The sequence below is a fragment of the Cuculus canorus genome, chromosome 1, assembly GCF_017976375.1.
Source record: "Cuculus canorus isolate bCucCan1 chromosome 1, bCucCan1.pri, whole genome shotgun sequence".
In the NCBI taxonomy this organism is placed as follows: Eukaryota; Metazoa; Chordata; class Aves; order Cuculiformes; family Cuculidae; genus Cuculus; species Cuculus canorus.
Window position 1 is genome coordinate 134,330,885 of NC_071401.1, and position 21,908 is coordinate 134,352,792.

General features: G+C 38.0%; 1 protein-coding gene across 5 annotated transcripts in view; it reads right to left on the reverse strand.

Moving 5' to 3' along the window:
• MPPED1 (metallophosphoesterase domain containing 1) overlaps positions 1 to 21,908 on the reverse strand; it is a 65,946-nt gene that overhangs the window by 27,214 nt on the left and 16,824 nt on the right. For all 5 annotated transcript variants that reach the window (XM_054088703.1, XM_054088694.1, XM_054088714.1 and 2 more), the window contains exons 3-4: positions 19,015 to 19,200; positions 3,412 to 3,633 (exon numbers count right to left, since the gene is read on the reverse strand). In XM_054088703.1, the coding sequence (XP_053944678.1) occupies positions 3,412 to 3,633; positions 19,015 to 19,200 (408 nt within the window). The remainder of the gene's footprint in view (positions 1 to 3,411; positions 3,634 to 19,014; positions 19,201 to 21,908) is intronic.

The following is a 21,908-nucleotide window of genomic DNA, read 5'->3' on the forward strand; positions in this document are numbered from 1 at the left end:
ATTCCTAATGATGCCATGCTTACCCAGATCTGGTCACTAACATTGTGTACTTCACTGTGAAAAGCATCAGCCTCCTAGGCCAAACGCAGCCATCTCTAAAATATGAGATAGCTCTGGACATTTATACCATCTTGGTATTCCCAACTTTCTCATGAGGTATCTAATGTCCTTTGTTCTCCTCTCCCACATCATCTATACTGATAATCTGTGGTCCAAGATACCGGTGTTGCAAATACCAATTCCTACATAGCTGCTTTCATGCTTTGCATTTCAAAATTGTTGCTCCCTCCTCGATGATAACACTGGCATAATTAACATTTAAGGTAGTCAGATTTTCGCAAGTAAGCAGAGACTCAATCTGGCACTTGAAATCTTGCCCTTGGGAGCCCAGGAGAGTTAAAGCATTGCTGTTCAACACACGTCAGTGTCCCATTTCTTCTCTGCAATTAAAAATAATCAATGAGTTCTAGAATAGAGATCAAAATACCCAAGTGCTATTGAAAATATTTAACCGCACACAAATAGTGCATATTTAAAAGGGATTAGAGACTGGCAAGCTCTCATGGTTTACTTTGCAACCAAAACATCTTAAGCAGAAGTACAATCTAACTGCGTGCAGGTCATATATGGAAACACAGATGGCTACAGGTAAACACATCACATTACTGCTGCGTGGCATTCACTCAGACCTTACTCCAGCAGTCTCAAAGTAGTTCACCAACTATTAATTAACCTGTGTCACAAAGGAAGGGTATCTCCAGCTGGTACTTATTTTTACAAATGGTGAAGTAATGCAGAAGGTCAGGGCTGTAACCAAAAGTGTAAAGACAGGTTCTGGGGCTTCAGCCTTTTAGTTTCTTGATAGCTCACTGTCTTGTTAAATAAGAGTCATGTATGGACAACAAACACAAACTGTAAGTGGGAGTTCTCCAATGAAACAAACCCATTCAAAAAGCTATTTTCATAAAGCATATTTTCAAGGAGGGAAAATATTTTAGGATACTCCACAAGGAACTGCAGGAAATTCAGCTTTCTTGTTGAGCTCTGAGATCTTAAAGAACTATAAATTTTGAAGTCTTGACTAGATTCATAAGCATTTTCTAAAGGGCTGGCTTCATGATGCAAGGGCAAAAAAAGATTCACCATGGAAAGTTCACCAAATTTCTGTAGTTTTTTAGAGATTACATTATTACGATGTAGAAAGCAACTGAGATTGATTTCTCAGAGAGGCCATGACAAATTTATCTTTTCTCTTTTCAGGGCAAATGAAGTATAGAAACAAAAAAAATGCTAAAGAACAGTAGTGATCGGTAGGCACAGACTTGTATTACAGCTTTCAATCTAGCAGGCATCTAGTTTAACCCACACAAAATAGCTGTTTCTCTTCCTGAGTTTTCTGACTGGTGAGCTGGCTGATGTCACTTTGTTACCTCTGCATCTGCTATTCTGATAGACTTAATGAAGACTGACATTATTGCCACTGTTGTCATTGTTGCCATTTTCACTGGATATGACATCAATTAGCATGGAAACTTTATTCAGCATTGCATAATAACAAAGAAACCTCCAAATCCAAAACAGTCTGGGTTAAAGACTTACAACAAGACACTAAACCATGTGGGGTAAGCAAAGACCTCCAAAAGACTTTACAACTTTCATCTTCCAGGACTGTAAGTGGGTAGGAGATGAATTAGCAACACTGTGAGACATGTAGTGTGGAAGTTTAGATGTAACCCAAAGATCCATAAAATATGGAATGCAATCTTTTTTCATGAAGAATAGGTCACATCAGATAGCTTAGGCAACTTGTGTAAAGTGACAGGATTAGCACACAAAAGGAAGGCGGCAGATCTGATTCTACAGAAACATTATTTATGGGTTAGTGGGTGAACTAAAGTTTTCTCAACAGATTTTTTTACAGATCTAATCATACACAGAAAGTTCAAATGGTTTCCTTTAGCCCTTGCTTAGTGCTACTTTATAGACAGTGTTTTGCTTTAATTTAATTTATCTAGACTTTAATGAGACTTTTGGTATTTTACTGCCTGGAAGATTATTACTGACAGTGGAAATACAGTGCCTGGTTACAAATATTGCAATGAAGATATGAAGTTGCCAGACATATTGTAAACAGAACATAATTGCAGTATTTACAGTTGAACATCAAAACGTTCAGAGATGCCAAGTGGCATTTATCAGAAGTTAATACTGGGACGGATACCATCTAATATCTTCCCTAATAATTTGGAAAATTAAGTAACTCGTACATCGACTGAATACACAGAAGACATAAGAAGACGACGAACTACAACACAGCAGGCAGGTAGGTTAAAAAAAAACCAGAAAGATCTGGAGATCCAAGAAGGAGAAAGAGAAGAGTGCATTTAAGAGGAAAGACACTATTGTAGACAAATGTGAAATAATAAGCTCAGAGAAAATTAAAACCTATCTCAAGCAACCAAATGGGAAAATGCCAATTTTCATTAAAAAAAAAATCCAAGAGATTTCACAGTTTATTCACACTGAAAATTCACATTGAGGTATATGCATCAGACTTGACAATTTGTTTGCTACATTCCAGTCTGATGTGATTCAAAAAAGAATAATATCAGATTCCCTTAAAAACCTGCCTTTTAAAATGAATTTTAACTTAAGTGTATACCAAATATTCATAAAAGACTGGATTTACAGTCCCATTAGCAGAAATAAATATAGTAGTAATGTAACATAGGTAAGACACACACAAGCAGCACGTACAAGGTCCAAGGTGGAGGTCAGGAAGCCAAAGCCCATCAGTCAACAATACTGTCAGAGAGCTCTAATGCAGTAGAGCACTCTATGCAGTAGAGCAAAATCCACAAAATATTAGGTTGCCACAGATTTGTTGTCTTTCGTTTAGAAGCTCAGCTATACCTTGAGGAAAGCTATTACTATATAAAATAAAGTAAGATTCTGAGGGATATTAAAATAAGCCTTAACAAATACTGAAACGAGCTTGCTATGTTAAGCGACTACTGTATACACTAATAAGCCTTAAGAATTGACTGTAGTATGAAAACTGTCAAAAGAACATACCCCTGAAATAAAATTAATTATATAAACTCACTAAGTGTAGAAAACATATTTTATGACACAAACCACTCCTACATGGACTATATTAGAGAACTGCTCCTGGCTAAGAGTTTGAACAGCACATTATCTTTTTCCCATCATTATTTGGTTGACAATACCCATATACAAGTACATTATTTTGTTAAAGGAATGATTCACTACTGGAAAATATAAAACTTCATCAAATTCAGTATTACTTTGCTTCTAAATACAGCAATCCCAATACAGCTGATGCATACAAAATGGCTGATGTGATAGCAATCAACAATGGTTTTATGTATGCTTAAAAAACCTGCTTACCAAGGGGAGCCATATATTCTGAATCCCCTCACTGTCACTTCAGAGTCTTGAAGATAGATGCAGTTTGTTAGAAGAGACTGTACATTTTCGTAGCTCTCTGGCTTCAGCTTAGAAACAGAGGGGAAATAGTAAAAGTCCTGCTTGATTAAGTCAGCCATGAATTCCTGGTCAAAGGTCAATTCATGATTTCCTGCTATCACAATTTTGTATTCATAGGGCAGGCTACCTGAAACAATGAAAAACAAACACATTACTTGTTTAATGGAAAACTGACAGAAGAAAACAAACAGACTCACAAACTGTTATCGATTGAAGCAAATCAGGCATATTCCTACTGCTGTAATTCCTGATGGTTTCGGGTAAATTACATGACTGTCTTTTTCAGGGCACACTATGATTTATCATGCTTAGCATTAACGTGTTGAAACTACTTTCAACTCATCAACCTCAAAAAACAGTCTGCAGACTTCGTTCTACTATTTACTTCTAGTTAATTGCCATTTGTGCTGCAAGTATCATTTACTGTGACAGGGATGATAACTCTTTGACAGAAATTAGGGTTCAATGAAGACTGGCCTTAACACTTCATAAAATAATGTCCGCTTTCTTCTCCCAGAGCTGTGGTCTTTATCCATTTGTACTGAGGAGGTCTTACAGACTAAGAACTTAAGTCAGCCAGAGGGGTCTGCTGCCCTCTTTACCCTGACATTAGGATCAAGCCTTCAAGCAAGAGAGGGATTTGGTTTAGCTGCCAAAACTCCACATCCCACAGAGAAGTCACACAGTCTACCTCTTTCTCATGTTTTTTCCTGCTCCATTCTCTGAGTGACTTCCTTAGATCCATGAACTGTAACTTAAGGTGACACACATTCAAGAATCTTTTACAACCGGTATTTAGTGAAAAACTGTACAACAACCTCATGCTGAAAGCAAGACTACATATGTACACTCGTGGGTTCTTCCTGAAAGCAGCACTGCAACAGACACTTCCACCTCACTCCACATTTGGTTATCAACTAGATTCTGCCCTTGAGAGCAGACATCACTTGTCTCCAAAAATCTCAATAGAAACTTTCTAAGTATATCTGAAAGGAAACAAAGACAGAAACTGTGTAAAGCTGCATTCATTAGCTTTGCTTCTGCACTACTGATTTGCATCAGGATGAAGACAGCCAAAAGAGAAGACTGGAAGCAGAAAGAAGTATCATATTGAAAATGAGATCCACTTTGCAGAGCAGCGAACTTCATTTTTTATTTTAAAAATGTATCATTGATAACACAGAAATCTTCAGTGATGACCCCAAGCCTAACGTAGAGGTGGGATGTTTAGAGAATGTAAAACATCAGTCAAAATGCAGTGGGAAAGATTGGCATGAGTAGGACTTAAGAATAAAATGCAACACCATAATTCAGAATTACAGAAGCAGGAGACAGAGAGCAGTCCTAGCACAGAGGAGATGTCACGTGGCTGAACTCATTATATGCCAAATAAAAAGATCTGGGTAACTGTGAAGTGTAAGTTTCAGACATTTGTAACACCTGCATTAGGAAACTGATCATACAGGTTCCAGTCTTTCCTGTGGACCCAATGCGTATGTGCCTTTAGAGCATTTATTACCAGAAACTCCTTTTGGATATTTATAATTCCATTCTGAATGTTGAAGAGTTAATTACTTACCTAAAAAACTACTTGACACGTAAATGTTATTACTTCTGCTTCTGAAATGCATAGCATTTTGCAGATGTGTACTCCATCTGTACAAGTTTTCCAGGCATGTGCACACATGCATACAAAAGTTAAAAATGTTTCTTGTATGCTACAATATGTTTGGGCATCTACAGGTCTTAAAGCGTCCTTGGGAACTAGGCAAATACAGAAATCCTGTATGCTGCAATTCCATTTCTATTCTGCTTTGTAAATCTTTTCCAGCTCATCCGATCCATCCATCTAGCAGCCAAAAACCTGTACAAGCTGGTTATAGTTGTTGCTTCCACTAATGTATTTATGTCATGTTGCTGTCTATGGGTGTTACTTAGGCAAATTAGCAAATTACTCTAAATGTACAGTTACATTTATTATAGTGGCGGCCAGAAGCGCTGCTGTAGTTACAGGTCTGTCAGCTTTTCAATTAACAACTGTGTTTTTGATGAGTCTGCACCTCAGGTTTTTTTTGTCTCATTCCACACCAGGCAGCAACTCAACTAAACTTTATCTCCGCAAGCCTTCTTTACCCCTTAAATCTGAGGGTTTTTCTACCTTTACACCCTAACTTTTTGTCTAACATGGGTATGTTTTGTTGCTTGCACATAAATTTAACAATATTTTGTTTAAACTTTGTTCCTTAGAAGACTTATGAACATGCTCCACTTTTTGTCCCAAGTGCTCTCAAAGTGTGACATCAAGCTTAGGTTATAAAGGTTATAAATCTTTGAAACCTTCACCTTGGCTGCACTGCCGTCATGAACTATATGCATAAGACATCATCTGAGTGTCTGCAGATGAAGACCCTCAGCTATCAGACTACAGCACTGATTACACTTTTCCCATCTTCCCTGCTTCCACTGAGATCCATACTTCTTAATGCTCACTCTGGTCCATATGCAGACGCTGCACGCTAAACATCTCTTTGCACTAAAGGCATAGTCCTCCTACCACTGACCTCAGAGGGACCAACACCACTTCACTGCAGCAGCACCACAGTCCAACATCGTATGCCAACACCTTGAGAAATGCCGAATGTTTCAAGTGCCTTTTATAGCATTAAGATCCACCAAACATTAGCAGTATCCGATCAATATCTAGCTGAAAACTACCTTAAAGCAGTAACTCTTTTCTATTTCTAACCTACAACCCCATACTTTCCCTTTTTATATGTTATTATTTAAATTATTCTGTATTTTCTTATTCCATTATGGCCTTCCAACACAAGTGCATCCATCCCTAGGCACAGACTGCTGCACAATAGGTAGCCTTGTTTCTGTCCTTGGACAGGACCCAGACCTCTCCAAAAGCCCATAGCTTAATAGCTGCTGTCTGTATGGCTGTGTTTCTACATGTGTTCCTAGCTGTGTAACGATCACTTTTTCATCTCTTATTTTTTGTGCCACCACCTCTTGATCAGAGGTAATTCAAACACCTCCAGGTCAACCTGTTTATCCTGCCACTTGCTAGTGGGTGCTAATGACAAGCTGGATAGAAAAGACATCAGGTACGTTCCCTGTCCCCTGTTAAACAAACTAAGCAGAGAATGTTGAATTCTCACTCATGCAGGTTTTCACGCCTTCTTAAAACAACTGCATTTTGCTAAGAAAAGACAACAGTGGCTACAATGTATGCATTGCAATAGGTTCCCTTAGCACTGGCTAACATTTTCATTTGATAACCTGTTTCTCTTTTTTTCCTTCTTCTTCTTCTTTTTCAAAATAGCCATATGCTAAACATTAAGTTCCCCGACTGGTCATCTGTGTGGATATCAATGGTACCACTAGAGCAACCTTCAGCATATCACAGATGACTGACAGCCCCGAGATAACAGTGAGGAGGATGCAGCCTTGGCAGTACCTCCTCAGTCCTCCCAGGGAGGGGGCTCTCTGCCCAGGTGGGAGTGGATGCATCCCACAGTCAGCACAACCCTGGTGCTGCCAGCAGGGTTCCAGCTCCTAAGATCACAGAACTCTTTCTGAAGAACAAGGACTACTGCACAGGGATGGCACTTTCCTGGAAAACTGGAGCAAAAATGTCTTCCCAACAGGTTCACTAAAACAATGAGATGAGTTTTAAATTGGGTGTGTTGGGAAAGGGTTGTCATACTGTGAAGAGAAGTGAAGGCAAGGAGGCAGGGATGAAGCAGTTGAGAGGACAACAAGATAGTGAAGGCTCTTGCATTACCTTTCTAAAACCAGCCACGCTGGGGCTCCTCTTAGGTACCTGTATGCACACAGAACATGGGGTACCACCAAGAGGAAGTCCATGCACAGTGGAGAGCTGTGATATCTCTGAGATTGAGATGTGGTGGGATACCTCACCTGACTGGAGTGCTCTGGATCAACACAGGCCTATCATCTGTCTACCACAGGTCTAACACCTTTGAAAAGTCTGGGGGATCTTGGAAGTTCCCGGTGAGTGTAAAAAAGCAAATGTCCCACCCATCCTCAAGATGAGCGAGAAGAACAGTCTAGGACACTGCAGGCTGTCAAGCCTCACATCAAGCCTGGGAAAATTAAGGAACAAGTCTCCCACAAAATAATCTTGCAAGCACATGAATGTCAGGAAAGTGACTGGGAACAACCATCATTGATTTAATACAGGTAAATCATACACAATTGCTTCTATGAGGAGATGACAGGCTCTGTGGATAAAGGAGGACTGGGTGTTTTCCACCATGATTTTAGCCTCTGACACAATCTCCCATAGCATTCTTTTAGCCAAATTGATGAGATAAGAATGGATGATAAGATAGGTTGAGTATCACCTGGAGTAGTGGGCTCTAAGGTCTACACTCAGCGGTACAAATTCTGGCAGTCAGTCTCTAGAGGTATCCCTCAGCTGTTGATATTGGGGCCAATACTGCTTTCCTTCTTCACTAACAGCCTAGAGGATCTCATGGAGTGCACTATCAGTAAGTTTGCAGATAACACCCAATTAGGGATGAGGATCTGCCAACCAACTCGGGGGGGCACATCTGCTATTCAGAAGAAATTCCAAAAGCTGGAAAAATGGGCTGACACGAACTTTATAAACTTCATGTAAAGTAAATGCAGAGTCCTGCACCTAAGATAGAGTAACTACATTCAACAAGACTCAGCAATGTGTCTTTGTGGCAAAGACAGCCAAATACATCCTAGTCTGCACTAGTAACAGTGAAAACAGCTGAACAAAGGGAGTGATCTTTCTCTTCTATCTAGCACTTGTGAGACCACATCTAGAGTGTGGTGTCCAGTGCTGAATTCCTCAGTAAAAGAAAACTACTGATGAACTGAACAAAGTCCAGCTGGCTGCCAAGATGGTTGGGGAATGTGACATTCAAGGAGAGGCTGAAATCTGAGTTTGTTCAGCCTAGAGAAGATGAATTTTGCTTACTGCTGTCTGCAACTACTTGATCTCAGGACAAAGAGAGGGCAGAGCTAGGTTCTTCTCAGAGGTGCATACAGATCTGACAACAGGCAACACACATAAGTGGGAACGTGGCAAACGGTAAGAATTTTACCGTGAGGATGGTCAAAAAGTGGAACATGTGCCCAGAGCAGCTGTGAAATCTCCATCTTGGAGAAACTCAGAATTCAACTGGAAAAAGTGCAGAGCAGCCTACTCTAGCTAGACCTGCTTTGAACAGGAGGCTGGACTCAATGACCTCCAGAGGTCCCCTGCATCTTGTGTGATTCTAGGTTCCTGTCAGTCTACACTAGAAAACAAACAAGAATTTTAAAGAGCCTGCAATGCTGCAATAAAATAAAAAATCATTTGGTGTTGTGATTCTAGTAGAACAAATCTATGGTAGACAAGCAATTTAAAAGGTCTAGGGACTATGATTGATTAACTTTGGTATAAGTTTCTCATACTATCCATTTAGCAGATGAGTAGGACTAAATAACCAACTGATAGCCAATTAATGTTTGATGCTAGCATATGGCTTTGCTGGTGGGCAGGTACCAAAGTTGGTATTAATACAGAAGCTCTCTGTACACAAAGATATTAAAGAAAATTTATGGCTGTCACAGGAATTCTGGACACATATCCAGAAAAAAAATGATTCCTCAGTAAAATTAAGGCAGGAAGTATGTAAGAAATAGATCTGCCCTTCAGGAGTGCCAAGAAACACATGCAAGAACATATGCTACAGGAGCCAAAGATGTATTTTCAAACCAACAAAAAAGGAAAAGTTTTGAATTTGGGGGGAAACTACATTTTTTTTTCTGATCTCTTACTTTGACTAGCCAAAACAAGTGATTCTGCCCAAAGACCAGGGATCCCCACATTCTTAGCACCTGAGAAGCTTCTACTAAAATATTCCTACAACTTGAACTACAACTGGAATTAGTTGAAAAAATTTAATACAGAACACCATTGAAGTTAAAATTATTACAATACCATTTCGATGGAATGGGATATATTTGGAAATGCATGTAGTGATTCTGACATTACCAAGGAAACAAAATTAAGCAAAAATTTCATTTCTAAGGAAAATTTCACATATTTTTCTAAAATAAGTCCTTTTCTTCCTGCCACAATGGCTAATTTGCAAGAAATTAAAATTATTTTCTTCTATAATCAACCTCTCGCCACTTCATCCTACTTTGATTTACACAACAAAACTTTGTCAGAAACACACTGGCTTCTGCTCTGTGCTGAGCTTCAGGGCTTTCTCTTTCAGGTCACATCCAAATTTTGCCTTGCGCCAATTTGGAATGGGGCTCCAATCCACCATTCAATCTTTCAGCCTCTATCTTAACACCGGATGAGGTATTTTTCCCCTTCTGTTCCTTCTTCTCTGCTACATCATTCTTCATCTTTCCTGCCTCATTTCATCCTGTCCTTTCCTTTTTGCAACCTTCCCTTGTATGCAGAAAAATACTGGAGACATGTTATCTTGCACTTAATTTAGCAGTTTTAGCAAAGGGTATCTTTTTTTCAAAGAAAGAAAATCTGCATGATGCTTCACAAGATTCACACAAGAAGTATGATGCTTTACACTTCTGCATGTTTGTCTCTCAATATCCCTCTGAAAATGCCCAACAGATGCAAAAGTCATTTACTACACTCAGCAGAGGAGTAAAGGCCTCAAAAATAATTACCTCCCTTTGAGTTTCATGAAACTAAGTAACTAAGAAGACTTATGTCCAGTCTAAAAGAGAGGCTCCAAAGGAGTGAGACACCTTACGTGTGCCAGACACCTGAGAACTCACAAAAGGACTATGAGACAAAATCCAAGAAGTCAGGCAGCAGTGGTTCCACTGCCAGAATAACTCACCACACAAAAAATTCTGCCTGAGTCAATCTCCTGAGTCAGTCATCTATTATTATTTGAGATTATTTTACTATCAAAAAGCCTAGGATATCATATTTAGCCTGCATATAGCCAGATCGTATTATCTTAATAACTCCTTAGCTAGGTACATGGAGTTTTTGTCAGTTGTGGAAAGCCCTCTTCAGGAACTTTCTTATCCTTTGTTTGCATAGTAGAAGAATCGGATAGTAGTTCTGGTAACATAATGTGTGTAAGAGTACATATATTGTTTAGCTAGTAATATCTCTCTTTATTCCTTTCATTACTGTAGATTACTGATTAAGAAAATCAACTGAACATCTGATTTTTTGCATGTTTATGCACCCATTTAAAATTATTACAGCAATCCTTAACTTCTAAACCACAGTAGGTCCTTTCTATGTGGCACAAATTTTTGTAGAAAGTACCTTAAAATGCTGAGGAACCATTACTTGAACTACAAACTGCATAATGCAAAGCACTGAACAATGTGCTTTGCTATTTCTCAACATCTGAGTTTGTTCAAAGTAGAATTCTGTATGCTTAAAGGCTCATGCCGTTCCATCAGCAAGTCTTCTCTGCAAATTAGATCAACACTGCAAATAATTCAAAAGCAAGTGCATGATGTTTACATCCCACGCTCCTCTTGTAGTAAGAGGTTAGGCATCTTTATCAACCAGTGACCTGCTTCGCATCTCACAATTGTTATCAACTTGCGACTGCACCACAATAAATGCAAACTTGTACAAGCAGATGTGCTTTGCTTCTCTCCTGGTATTGTACTGAGTAGAATTTTTAGTATTCATTAAAAGCAGTGACAATCATATAAGTGCCCACTTAATGTTTTTTCCCTCTCATTTCAACCTTTCAGAATACAGCAGTGAGTGATATAGTAAAAAGACTGCCTAACTGTCTCAGATTGCTTTTTTAGCATTTCTTTGACAGTTCTGTGTTTAAACACTGGGGCTGATGTCTGGGAAATTCACATTACCATACTTTTTGTATAGTGTGTAATCTGGAATAACATTGTAAATGAACACTGCCTCCTAAGTCATCTGTAACCTACTAGCTCTAAACATTCTTGCTTTGTAAAAACCAGTAATTATATAAAACAATAAAACAGGAAACACATACAATACTGCTTGCATCTGCAAAACAGGAATTCTTCAAATAAATAGATAAAGGCAAATAAAATTAAAAAAAAAATCTGATAGTAGTCCAACTTAGACTACTTCTAAAGAAAATGTAGCTTACCCTTACCCTGATTTATTTAATTGCACTGTAATTATGCAGAATCAATCCAATGCATGCTGCAAACTAGGTCATTAGAGTAGCTGTAGTGAGTCAAACCAGAAGATTATGTAGCTCTGTACCACTAGTGGTCAGTAATACACACGTAGAAAATTGTACAACTGCAAGGTTGAACCTTCCTTTCATATGTCCACTTGAATTATGGCAATTAATGGTTTGAGAATCCTCAACTATGCAACCCACAGGGTCCATTTGCATAAATATTTTTCACTTTTTACTTCCTGGAATAGTTATAGTGTTAAATAATACACCTCTCCAAGGAGATACACTCTACAGTAGCTTTTCCGACCTTTAGAATACTCTTGGTTCTGGTCTACAACATGTATCTTGGAACAATGAAAGCAAAGGAGATAGAGAACTGTTAAAAAGTAACAATTATGAAATACTTTAGACCTCCTACATGAATCTCTCTGCAGATACAGGTCCCTATTCTTCATATCCCACAAAGGTGCTTTCAGTATCTCCTAGTTATCACTTCCTGTCAGGGAAGACTACAAAGAGCTGCAGGTGATGTCACTGTACAGAGTGCACAGCACTAATAACGCTGTTTAATCTTTGTGTATAGTGCTTTGCAATAGGTGTTCAAAGTGCTGCACTGAGCATAATTAATCCTCCAACACATACATATGGTAGGTGGATCAAGCATCATTTTCACACTTTTACAAGGGGGAACGATAAAAGAGGCTGTCAAATCTGGAGAGGACTAACTAGAATTTGGTTGCATGTCTTCCTCAGGCTCTTTCAAGTATCTCCACCAGAGATAACGACAGTTCACAGGATCATATTCTACATCTTTCAGTTCTCTGGTTCCTCTCTGCAGTTCTGGGCTACACTGTGTTCCTAAAGCTACACTATCTGCTAGCTGGAGTAAGACCAGGTATTTTTACTCATTTGCTTATTTTGGGAGTCAAGGGTCTCAATATTTATGAAAATCACAGGCAGTTTTTAGGTGAGTCATGCCGAAGACTCAAAATCTTGAAATTTGGCTACTTTACACTCCAACAGTGGAAAGGAAGAACCTTGGTATTAGTACAAAGTGCAACAAAACCCCCAAAACCAAATACATTGGAAGGAAGGAAGGAATGAAGGAAAAATCCTTTGGCACCTGCTACTCCTATAGCTTCTACAGCTTCTCACCACTACCACGGAAGGAATACCTGGAAAATCATTGTTCTGGGTCATCTTCCCAATACAGGGATGTAGCTTAAATATTCCCTCAGACTCTTGGCAGGCAGTTTAATATTCAGAAGTCTGAAGGACATACTAACTCCCCAGAGCCTGAGAAATGCTGGAAGAACGTTGCAGTGCACTCTACTGTGCTGTAGTGTCTGAGCCTTCGCTGTACAAAGGGATCTGAGCCATTGCAGATTAAGAAATGCAATAAAACCCACTTTTTTTAGTATGCCCAGTGTTTTAAAAATGACATCTGTTCTAAATTCCTACACAGCTCAATGTTTTTCACCGCATTTCCAAAGCCATTCTTTTGTAAATAGATAATTAGTGCTTAAATACTTCTTTCAAGGGGTTTGTACATTAACATAAAAATAGTGTAATTACCGATGGTCAAAATGGCATGACTACAATTTCTAATTTCTTCTGCTGCTCTGAAGCTAATTTTCTTTCTTCTTCAACACAATTTTAATCTGTTTTAAATATAAGTATTATTGAACCTAAAAATATATGATACCTGTTAAGAGAGGAAGAAAAATCACTACCGTCATTTTGCAAGACTGAACAGTAAAGCAAAAGAAAAGCTAAGCGTAGAGTTTCAGGCTTTTCTTATCTTTTATTTTTTATTATAACTTAAAAGTAGGGATGATGTTTATTGATCAAAATTAGCTGATTTTGATCAGCTAACATAAGAATCTAACATAAATCTAACATAAGAAACAGGTGATTCTAGCAGTGCTAGTTACCACAGCTGGGAAGGCATCTTCACTGTAATGTATTTCGTAGTCTGTAACAAAAATGTTATCCTTTATCCTGCCCATGTCAATTCCTGAAGCGCATATCAAATAATTTAAACCATTCTCCATGTGTACAATATGCAAGTAATATAAACATTTTCAGGAAAATACTCCAAAGAGCTAATTATTGTTTTCCACAACAACACAAAGTCACCTTTTTTCTTTTTTTTCAAATTTAGCTCTAGATTCAATTTCAAATAGGAAGACTGTCTTTGACATTGGAAAAACTCAAGCAAACACACTGAAACAATGGACATTATAAAATGTGTTAGTCTAAGTAATCTCTCCAATCCACGCGCAGAAGAGAATTTCAAGAGAGAACACAGAGGTATGTATTGCAGATTATATTACAGATCAGCTATTTAGTTAAATTTCCAGGGAAGTAACCCACAGGCTCAAAGTGATAGTGGGTCCTGAAGCATACATAATTTGGAAATGATATTACAGATTTGAGCAAAGGGAGCTACACGAGCAACTGAGCCAAGTAGCAATTCCTAGTGCCAACAATATGGGAGGTAAAAAATATAGATGATTTTGGAGTAATTATTTGATGAGCGTACTAAAGCAGGACACGTGTCTTTGTCCTACAACACATTTGATATACAGGTAGGAAATAAATAACAAAAAGAAAAATAATGATAAGGCTGAGGACAAGGATAGCTATAGCTTGATATATTTTTGATATAATTTACCTTATCTACCCTTGATTACATAAAATCACAGAATGGTTTGGGACAGGATAAAAATCGTCTAGTCCAACCCCCCTGCTGTAGATGGGAATGTTTTTCACTAGATCAGGTTGCTCAAAGCCCCAAACAACCAGACACTCAACTTTTTAAACGATGAGACACCACAGCCTCTCTGGGCAACCTTTTACTGAGTTTCACCACACTTACTGTAAAAAACTATTTCCTTGTATCCAATCTGAATCTACCCTCTTTCAGTTTAAAACCACTGCCCCTTGTCCTGTCACTACAGACCCTGGTAAAAAGTCTTTTCTTTCTTCATCATTCTTGTAGGCCCTCTTTAAGTACTGGAAGGCTGCAATACAGTCTCCTCAGAGCCTCCTCTTCTCCCAGCTGAACGATCCCAAGTATCTCAGTCTTTCCTTGCTGGAGAGGTGTTCTAATAGTTTTTGTGGTCCTCCTCTGATCACATTCCAACAAATCTATATATTTAGAAACAATTCCTCTGAATTATTTTTGGCTCTTGAAAGTAATCTCATTAATATCTCCTGGACATACTGGAAAATTAGCATATATTTAAAGCTGTCATATCACACATGCTTATAATGTCATTAGAACACTGGCCTTATGGCCTTTTCTTTGGCCCTACATACGTTTTACATACATACTTTTTACTTCATTTTTTCTGATTCTCCAAAATCGGATTGTCAAATTTGGAAGAAAAATACAGAAAATAATCTAGGTAAAATAAAAGATGAAATATTAAAACAGGAGAAAGGTCGGTTCAGGAAAAGGAGGGAGGGAAATGACCAGGTAGGCACCACTGGTAAGTTTTGTAAATGGACTATTCATCTCTTCTTCCCTTCTTTTTCCAAGCTACCCTGAATAAGGGCAGAAAGATAGAAATCTGACTTGCAAAGCTACATCATGATACTGCCTGACTGGGCAATAAGAGGACAGATGAAACTGCAATATAAATTCATGCAGAGTAACTCAAGAGCTGGAAAAAAACACACCAACTATAGATACACACTGATGGGTTCTGAACTAGATAGCACCATTCAGTAAAGAGTTCACAGAGTTATAATAGGCAATTTTATGAAAATTCCATCTCGTTCAGTCAGAGTGAAAAATAAAAACAGAACAAACCAGAAAGAAAAACAGAATAAACTAGGAAATTTCATTATGCCAGGGGATAAATCTGTGGTGTACTCATATCACGCACAGTTCTGGCCTCACCATTTTTAGAAGGATATAGAACAAAGAGGTACAAAGAATGACACAGATGATCAAAGGCATTTAAGGACTTCTAAACAGTCTTGAGCCTGAAAAAATATCTTAAGGGCAGATATGAGAAGAGCCTATAAATTCTTACGCAGAATGAAGAACGAAACTGTTCACTTGCCTCTTCCAGTAAATGAAAGTGGTAGGTGACAGGTTCAAAATATGCAAAGTTCTGCCCACAAGCCATATAAAATTTTGGAAATCTGACATAAGATCGTGTTGGCACTCAAAATTTGCAGAGATTCATATGGTAATTAAAAAACTCAGAGAAGAAAAAATTACATATTAAATACAAAGTAATGTTGTGGCTTAATAAATCCTTGGACTCTGTGCAGAGAAAGCTGAGAGAATACACTCATCCAGCTATCACCAGCATTTATTCCCTTCCATAGAGTTAGGCATCAACCTAGCCTTAGTAAAACCTTCAATTCCAACCTCAGAAAAAGGGAGGGAGCTGTGAGAAAAAGTGAAAGAAAACAACTAATTACCAAAAACAATGAGTGAAATGAAATCAAGTGGAGGGCTTTAGGGGTCAGAGGATAAAAAGTATAAAACTAAGTGAATTAAAGGGCAGACAAAGCAGAGCACCTTGGCAGCTAGCCACAGTCCAAGACAATACTGGGGTAGAGAGACATATTATCTGAGCTCGTACAGGCCTTCCTGCGTACCCACACAGAGTTAGCCTAAAAAAGAGAGAACATATTTTAGGGTATGACTCAGCAAGCACATGTGCCTCTATTAGCACAACCCCTGAGCATGTGCACAGAAGTTAACGGTGTTAATGTCAAATATACTTTGCAACAGACAGGCATAGAATTTTAAGTAGAACAGAAAGATAAAATCTGAATTTCCTGAAGGGCCTCTTGATAAGATTAAATAGGCCAACAGACCAAAGCCACAAAGACCCAAGAGGGTATGACAGAACAGAAAGCTAAAAGGTAAGACTCAACGCTACACAGTCACAGTGCAAAAGCAGGAGAAGCACATGTATCTAGTGACTAAGAGGAAGTTAAGATCAAGGGAAGGTATAACAAAACAAATAATCTAGTGTTCATTCCAAGGCATAAATAAAAGTTATAGTCTGATAGAGGCAAAAGACAGATTTGACCCAGCACATAATAAGTTGGAAGGCAAGCTCTGTGCTATGTGATGAAGAAATAGGCAGGGAAATTTGGTGGCCGCAGGTAAGAATGACGGTGGAGGTAAAAGTCCGTGCCAAAGTGTCAATTACTTTCTCAAGAAACTAGTAAATTGTTAAGACAAGGAAGAAGAAGATGGGTAGGCCGTGCGTGTTGCAAAGTCACAGCAGGTACTAGAAGCAGCTACATAGAAAAAACAAAACTGTTGGAGACTAGTGTCTTTCACAACAAAATGGACAACCAGCAAAAACTTTTACAATCTCTTCTTCTCAAATATAACACTTTTAACCATTCTACCAATTACTATAGATTTTGCAACTACTCAAGGTATTCCGAAGTTGATAATTTTTTCATTCAAAGTAAAAGAACTTTCAAAAAAACTACAGTTTCCATTTTGAAATCTCAATGACAGTAATGTTTTAAAAAACTGTTTACAATTTTGAACTGGAAAAAAAATTTAAATGCTAGCTGAATTAAATCTATGTAGTGACCCCAAATTATATCATTATAGGATTTACCCGAAAGAATTAAAAAAATTAAGTCAAATATTGCATTTTTTAAATTTCCAAGAAACTTAAAAAAAAAGTCTGAAACTTGCTAAATTTGTGTGTCTTCAAGATGCTCCTGCAAAACTATAACTCAAATCACAAAGATCACTTCTCCTAAACCACACTACCACGAAATTGGAAGCACGCCTGAAAAGTGTGAAAATGACGTCTTCTTTTGGAGTAAAAATGATGTGAAGACCACCCCAGAAATGCCTTGGGAAATCTGCCTAACATACTGAGAGGATTTCAGCTCAAGGACTTCTTCAGAACACTGTACAGCTGTGATCAGCAGGGAGGCAGATGGAGAACTAGGGAGACAAAAACTGTGCAGCAAGTAACGTATGTAGCCCTGGTCTTTCCTTGCTAGCAGTATCCCAAAGCACTTTTCTTCCCAGACTAGCAGATAAATAAAATGGGTATTATTTAGAAGGGATAACCATATGGTTTGCATAATCTTCATATGCTATTTTCAGTACATTATTTTAATACATGGTAGAGACCTAAAAAATAGGATTAAAATTTGCTTTCTGTTTCACAACCAACCTGTACCATTTGAGTGCAGAGGTGAGAGCACGTTATAACAGAGTGTGTTATTTCCACATGCTGTCCCTACCTTAACATCCAGAGTACAATGCAATTGCTCTATGTGGGGCACTTTACTTGGTTCCCAAGGTCAAATAAACATTTATTAGTCTTGCTAATAATTATTTGCTAGTAAATATTGGTTTAAATTGTGAAGTCTTGACTTTTTTTATATCCTATTTCAGCCTACAAGCATCTGTCTGCTTTGTGCCTCCCCAGTGTGGAATGCTGAAATATGTATTAAAAAAGACAGAAAAAATGCAAAAATACCAACTAAGGGAAAGAAAATCAACCTAAAAACTGAAATCCATTCCCCTTAAATTGTGCTCTCTCTCTTAGCGGCTTCATTTCGTCTCACCTTCTTTTTGATAATTTGATACTTTCAGAACCTAGAAGCCATTTTTATTCTAAATTAAGGTATTCACACTGCTGCAAGAACAATACCAATCAGGGGTTTTGACTGGATACAGTGTACACTTTCCAGTTTTCACTGTCATTTTTTTTATCATACATAAAACATTGCAGAAGCATATATAAATCACCACCCTCTTGACCAGTGGAACAGAATTTCAGTTACCAATGTCAACAGTTGCCTACAGAATGTATCTACGTCTGGTCTGCTACATCCAAGATGGCAACCACAGGCACACGTTTTGCTCTGTTTGGAATTGATCACTGTGGTGCAGCTGGGCCTCAGATAAAAAACCTAAGCCTTCGGGGTTAAACAGACAAATGTTTTCAGTCACAACAACTTTTTTTTTTGCGGGGAAGCAAAGCCATAACAATGTATGTAAGAGGTTTTATGTAAATCATTAAAGGCTTCCTGACTTAAATTGTTGCTAACACCAAGAAGTTGCTTAATGTACACTTGAGAGTGTGAAGGCAGAACAGATGAATCGTCTCACAAATCTTATTTGCTCAGTTGGAAAAACACAAAAAATATTTGTTAAAAAAAATCTGACTCCTGCTCATTGCCATTCAAATATAGAAGTCAAATTAATATTCATTATTTCAGAGTGCATGATGTTTTTTTATTGGGAGGCAGAAGGGGCAGATAAAGTCAGTAAACAAATTTACTTCCAAATCCACACAGAATTCAATACCTACCAAGCCACTCGTTGAATTTTTTTACTTCACTAGGAAGTCCCAGCTCAGTAAAATCACCAGCATGTATTAGCACATCTCCATATGGCATTTGGATGGGATCAGTTCTTGAGTGAGTATCAGAAATACAGACAAATCGTGTATATCCTGGAGGTTTTGGAGCATCATGGGGCACCGGATCAACCCTGTAGGAAATGCATCATAACAAGGTTATAAAGTACTTACGTACTTCTTAGTGTCTCATACTACTTTTTTATCTTGACACAAGATTACACAGACTTCTAGATCTGTCTGATGGAAAGGATTTATTAAAACAAAACTAACACTAATGGAAGGTGTAAAAAATCTTGATGTTCACATCACAATGTTTTCAGTATTTGTTGGGTAGATGGATTAATTTTAAGAGATTAAGGAAAAGGGACTGAACTATGGCCACAATTCTGGAACAAATACTTAAAAACAAATCAAAGGCACTGCCAGTTTCAAAGGAACAGCACTATCCCATTGCATTGTTTAAATATGATTATATGGTACACAGGAAAAGATTTATTTTAGATACATAAATACATTTAAATGCATTTTTTTCTAATTATTACTTTTTTCCTGCAAGTTATATAATTCCTGCAAATTTAATTAACACATTTTGGAGATATGTTTCAGTGTGTTAATGCAAAGCAAGATAAGAACTCTCCTGACGACAGCTATAAAAGTATGTTCAAGCCTGACTATTGTCAGGACAAATGTGGCAACTTTCTAGGCTTAATTATACTGAATGAAATTAGATGCTGTGAGGGGTGAGGCTGCATTGTTCAGAGCCCAATCTCAATATTCAAAACTGAAGACACGAAAATTTCTGACCCAGTTTGATGAGACTTACTTATGACTGAGAAAAGGAATGCAGAGAAAATATCTCTGCCATATGAGGAATACTTATTTTCACAGCCCAGTCTTTTTACCCTCAGTCCATTTTCTGTTAGAATACACAGAAGCAAATTTACCTCTATGCTGCTATACCATATCTGCTATTCCAGTTAGGGAATTCTGGTGGAATAAAATCAAAAAGCCAGAGATGCAAGAGTTATACTTATGTTGACAGAAACCAGAGTTTCGTTATGATTTATTTTACTTTTACAACATTTACTTTGAAAGGACAAATAAAATAGTTTTGTTCACTGTTGCAGTGTATAGTACACATTTCTATCCCTTGCTGGTTGTGCTTCAATTCAGGAGTTCACTCTTATATAAACAAACTCAAAAAAAATACTCAAAACATTATGGAGATCTTTGCTGTTAATAATACTATTCTTGTTTAGTGGGTAAATTTTCAGAAGGCATTTTATTGCTTGAAAGACATGCAATAATAATCTGTAATCACACAATCTTTCTCTAAGTCAAAGAAAAATTCTATGAAATTTACAAATGGGTAAACTGAGGTGGTTTTGACAACTTCACAAGACTAGTGAATGAGGAATAAACCTAAAACACTGAAATCTTGTCAAATATGGAAAAAGTTCTTAGCATTTTCTACAATATAACCACAAAACTAGAGCATGAACAAATTATCTTGTACTCCTCTTTCTTATATCTTTTAGGAAGAAAAATATCGGGATTTTTACAGCAGTAGTGGAGAAACAGCCTTTTAGTAAAAGTACCTTGCAGTCATCTTTCTGAAGTTCCAGTTTTTGAGCAGAAAGTAATAAAATATGAGGTAAGGAGTAAAACCAGCTGTGATCAAATCATACCTAGTGAATACTCAGCAGTACGAACATGCTAGTGGGATATGTAAGCAAGCACATACTGGAAATTGTAAAACTTGGCTGACAAAGAGTGGAACGTTTGGATTCTGAGAGACAGCAGCTGGAAACGCTGTGTGTAGAGCTGAGGGAGTGTGTATGTTGCTGGAGGACCACAGGCACATGTAGAAGGGCAGATGAAAAAAAGAGCTGGATGCAGGGAAAGCTAGGTATAGGAGGTCACAACCTCAGAAGTGCAGCTGCATGACTGCCATCGCATGTTAAAAATGCCTCTGTTTTGGAGGCAAGAGAGCTGCCATAGAGCGAGCTTCATGAGTGGTGAATGGAAGCAGCAGGGGTACAAAGGAATATGGATGGTGAATAGTGAGTTTTGGACTAGTGACTGAGGCTTGTCATAAGGTGCAAGCTAAGTGAAGGATAATGCATTCAATTCATGGAGTTCCTCCACAAAATGAGCTGGGATGACTGGATAAAAATGACAAGGAGCTGACCCTGACTATTGCTGCAGCCATTCAAGCTTAAAAGATTAAATATCAGTTCCGTAAGCAAACTTCCGATTATTGCTCTCCTTGCCCAGCACTTCCCAAAGTGAGTATGCCAGTTTAAATTATGTGTACTAACACAAGGACATGGACCTGTCTAAAATACAAATTTTTGACTTTTCAAGGTAGGGTAGTCTTTAAAGCAGGTGCTTCTCCTTTAGAAGTCTTTTATAGTTCAGCACTAAGTTGGGTGTTGGGAAGTAGCATACAATTCCAGAGTTGTTCCTCTGAAGCTGAATGGACAAGATAACAGATTTACCGTGGCAATCCTGCAGTATATAATATATATGCTTTTTCTTAATAGTTTGGATGGGGACAAGGAAGATGTGGACGGCATTTTCCTGGTTGCTGAGGTATGTGTAACTTTTAAATTCTATGCAATGGGCCAGAGAATTTTCAAGGGAAAAAGGCATCAAGAGTCAAAAAAAAAGAGAACCAAATAAATGAGATGCAGGTTTTGACACTGAAGCGATATGCACACACTGAGGCCGGATATAGGTAAAAACATATGTCAGCTTTCACAAGCGCATCTAAGTTGCATTACTGGAAATAATTTCTGAAGGCTCAATCCCCATATTCCTATGTAGCACATTCTCA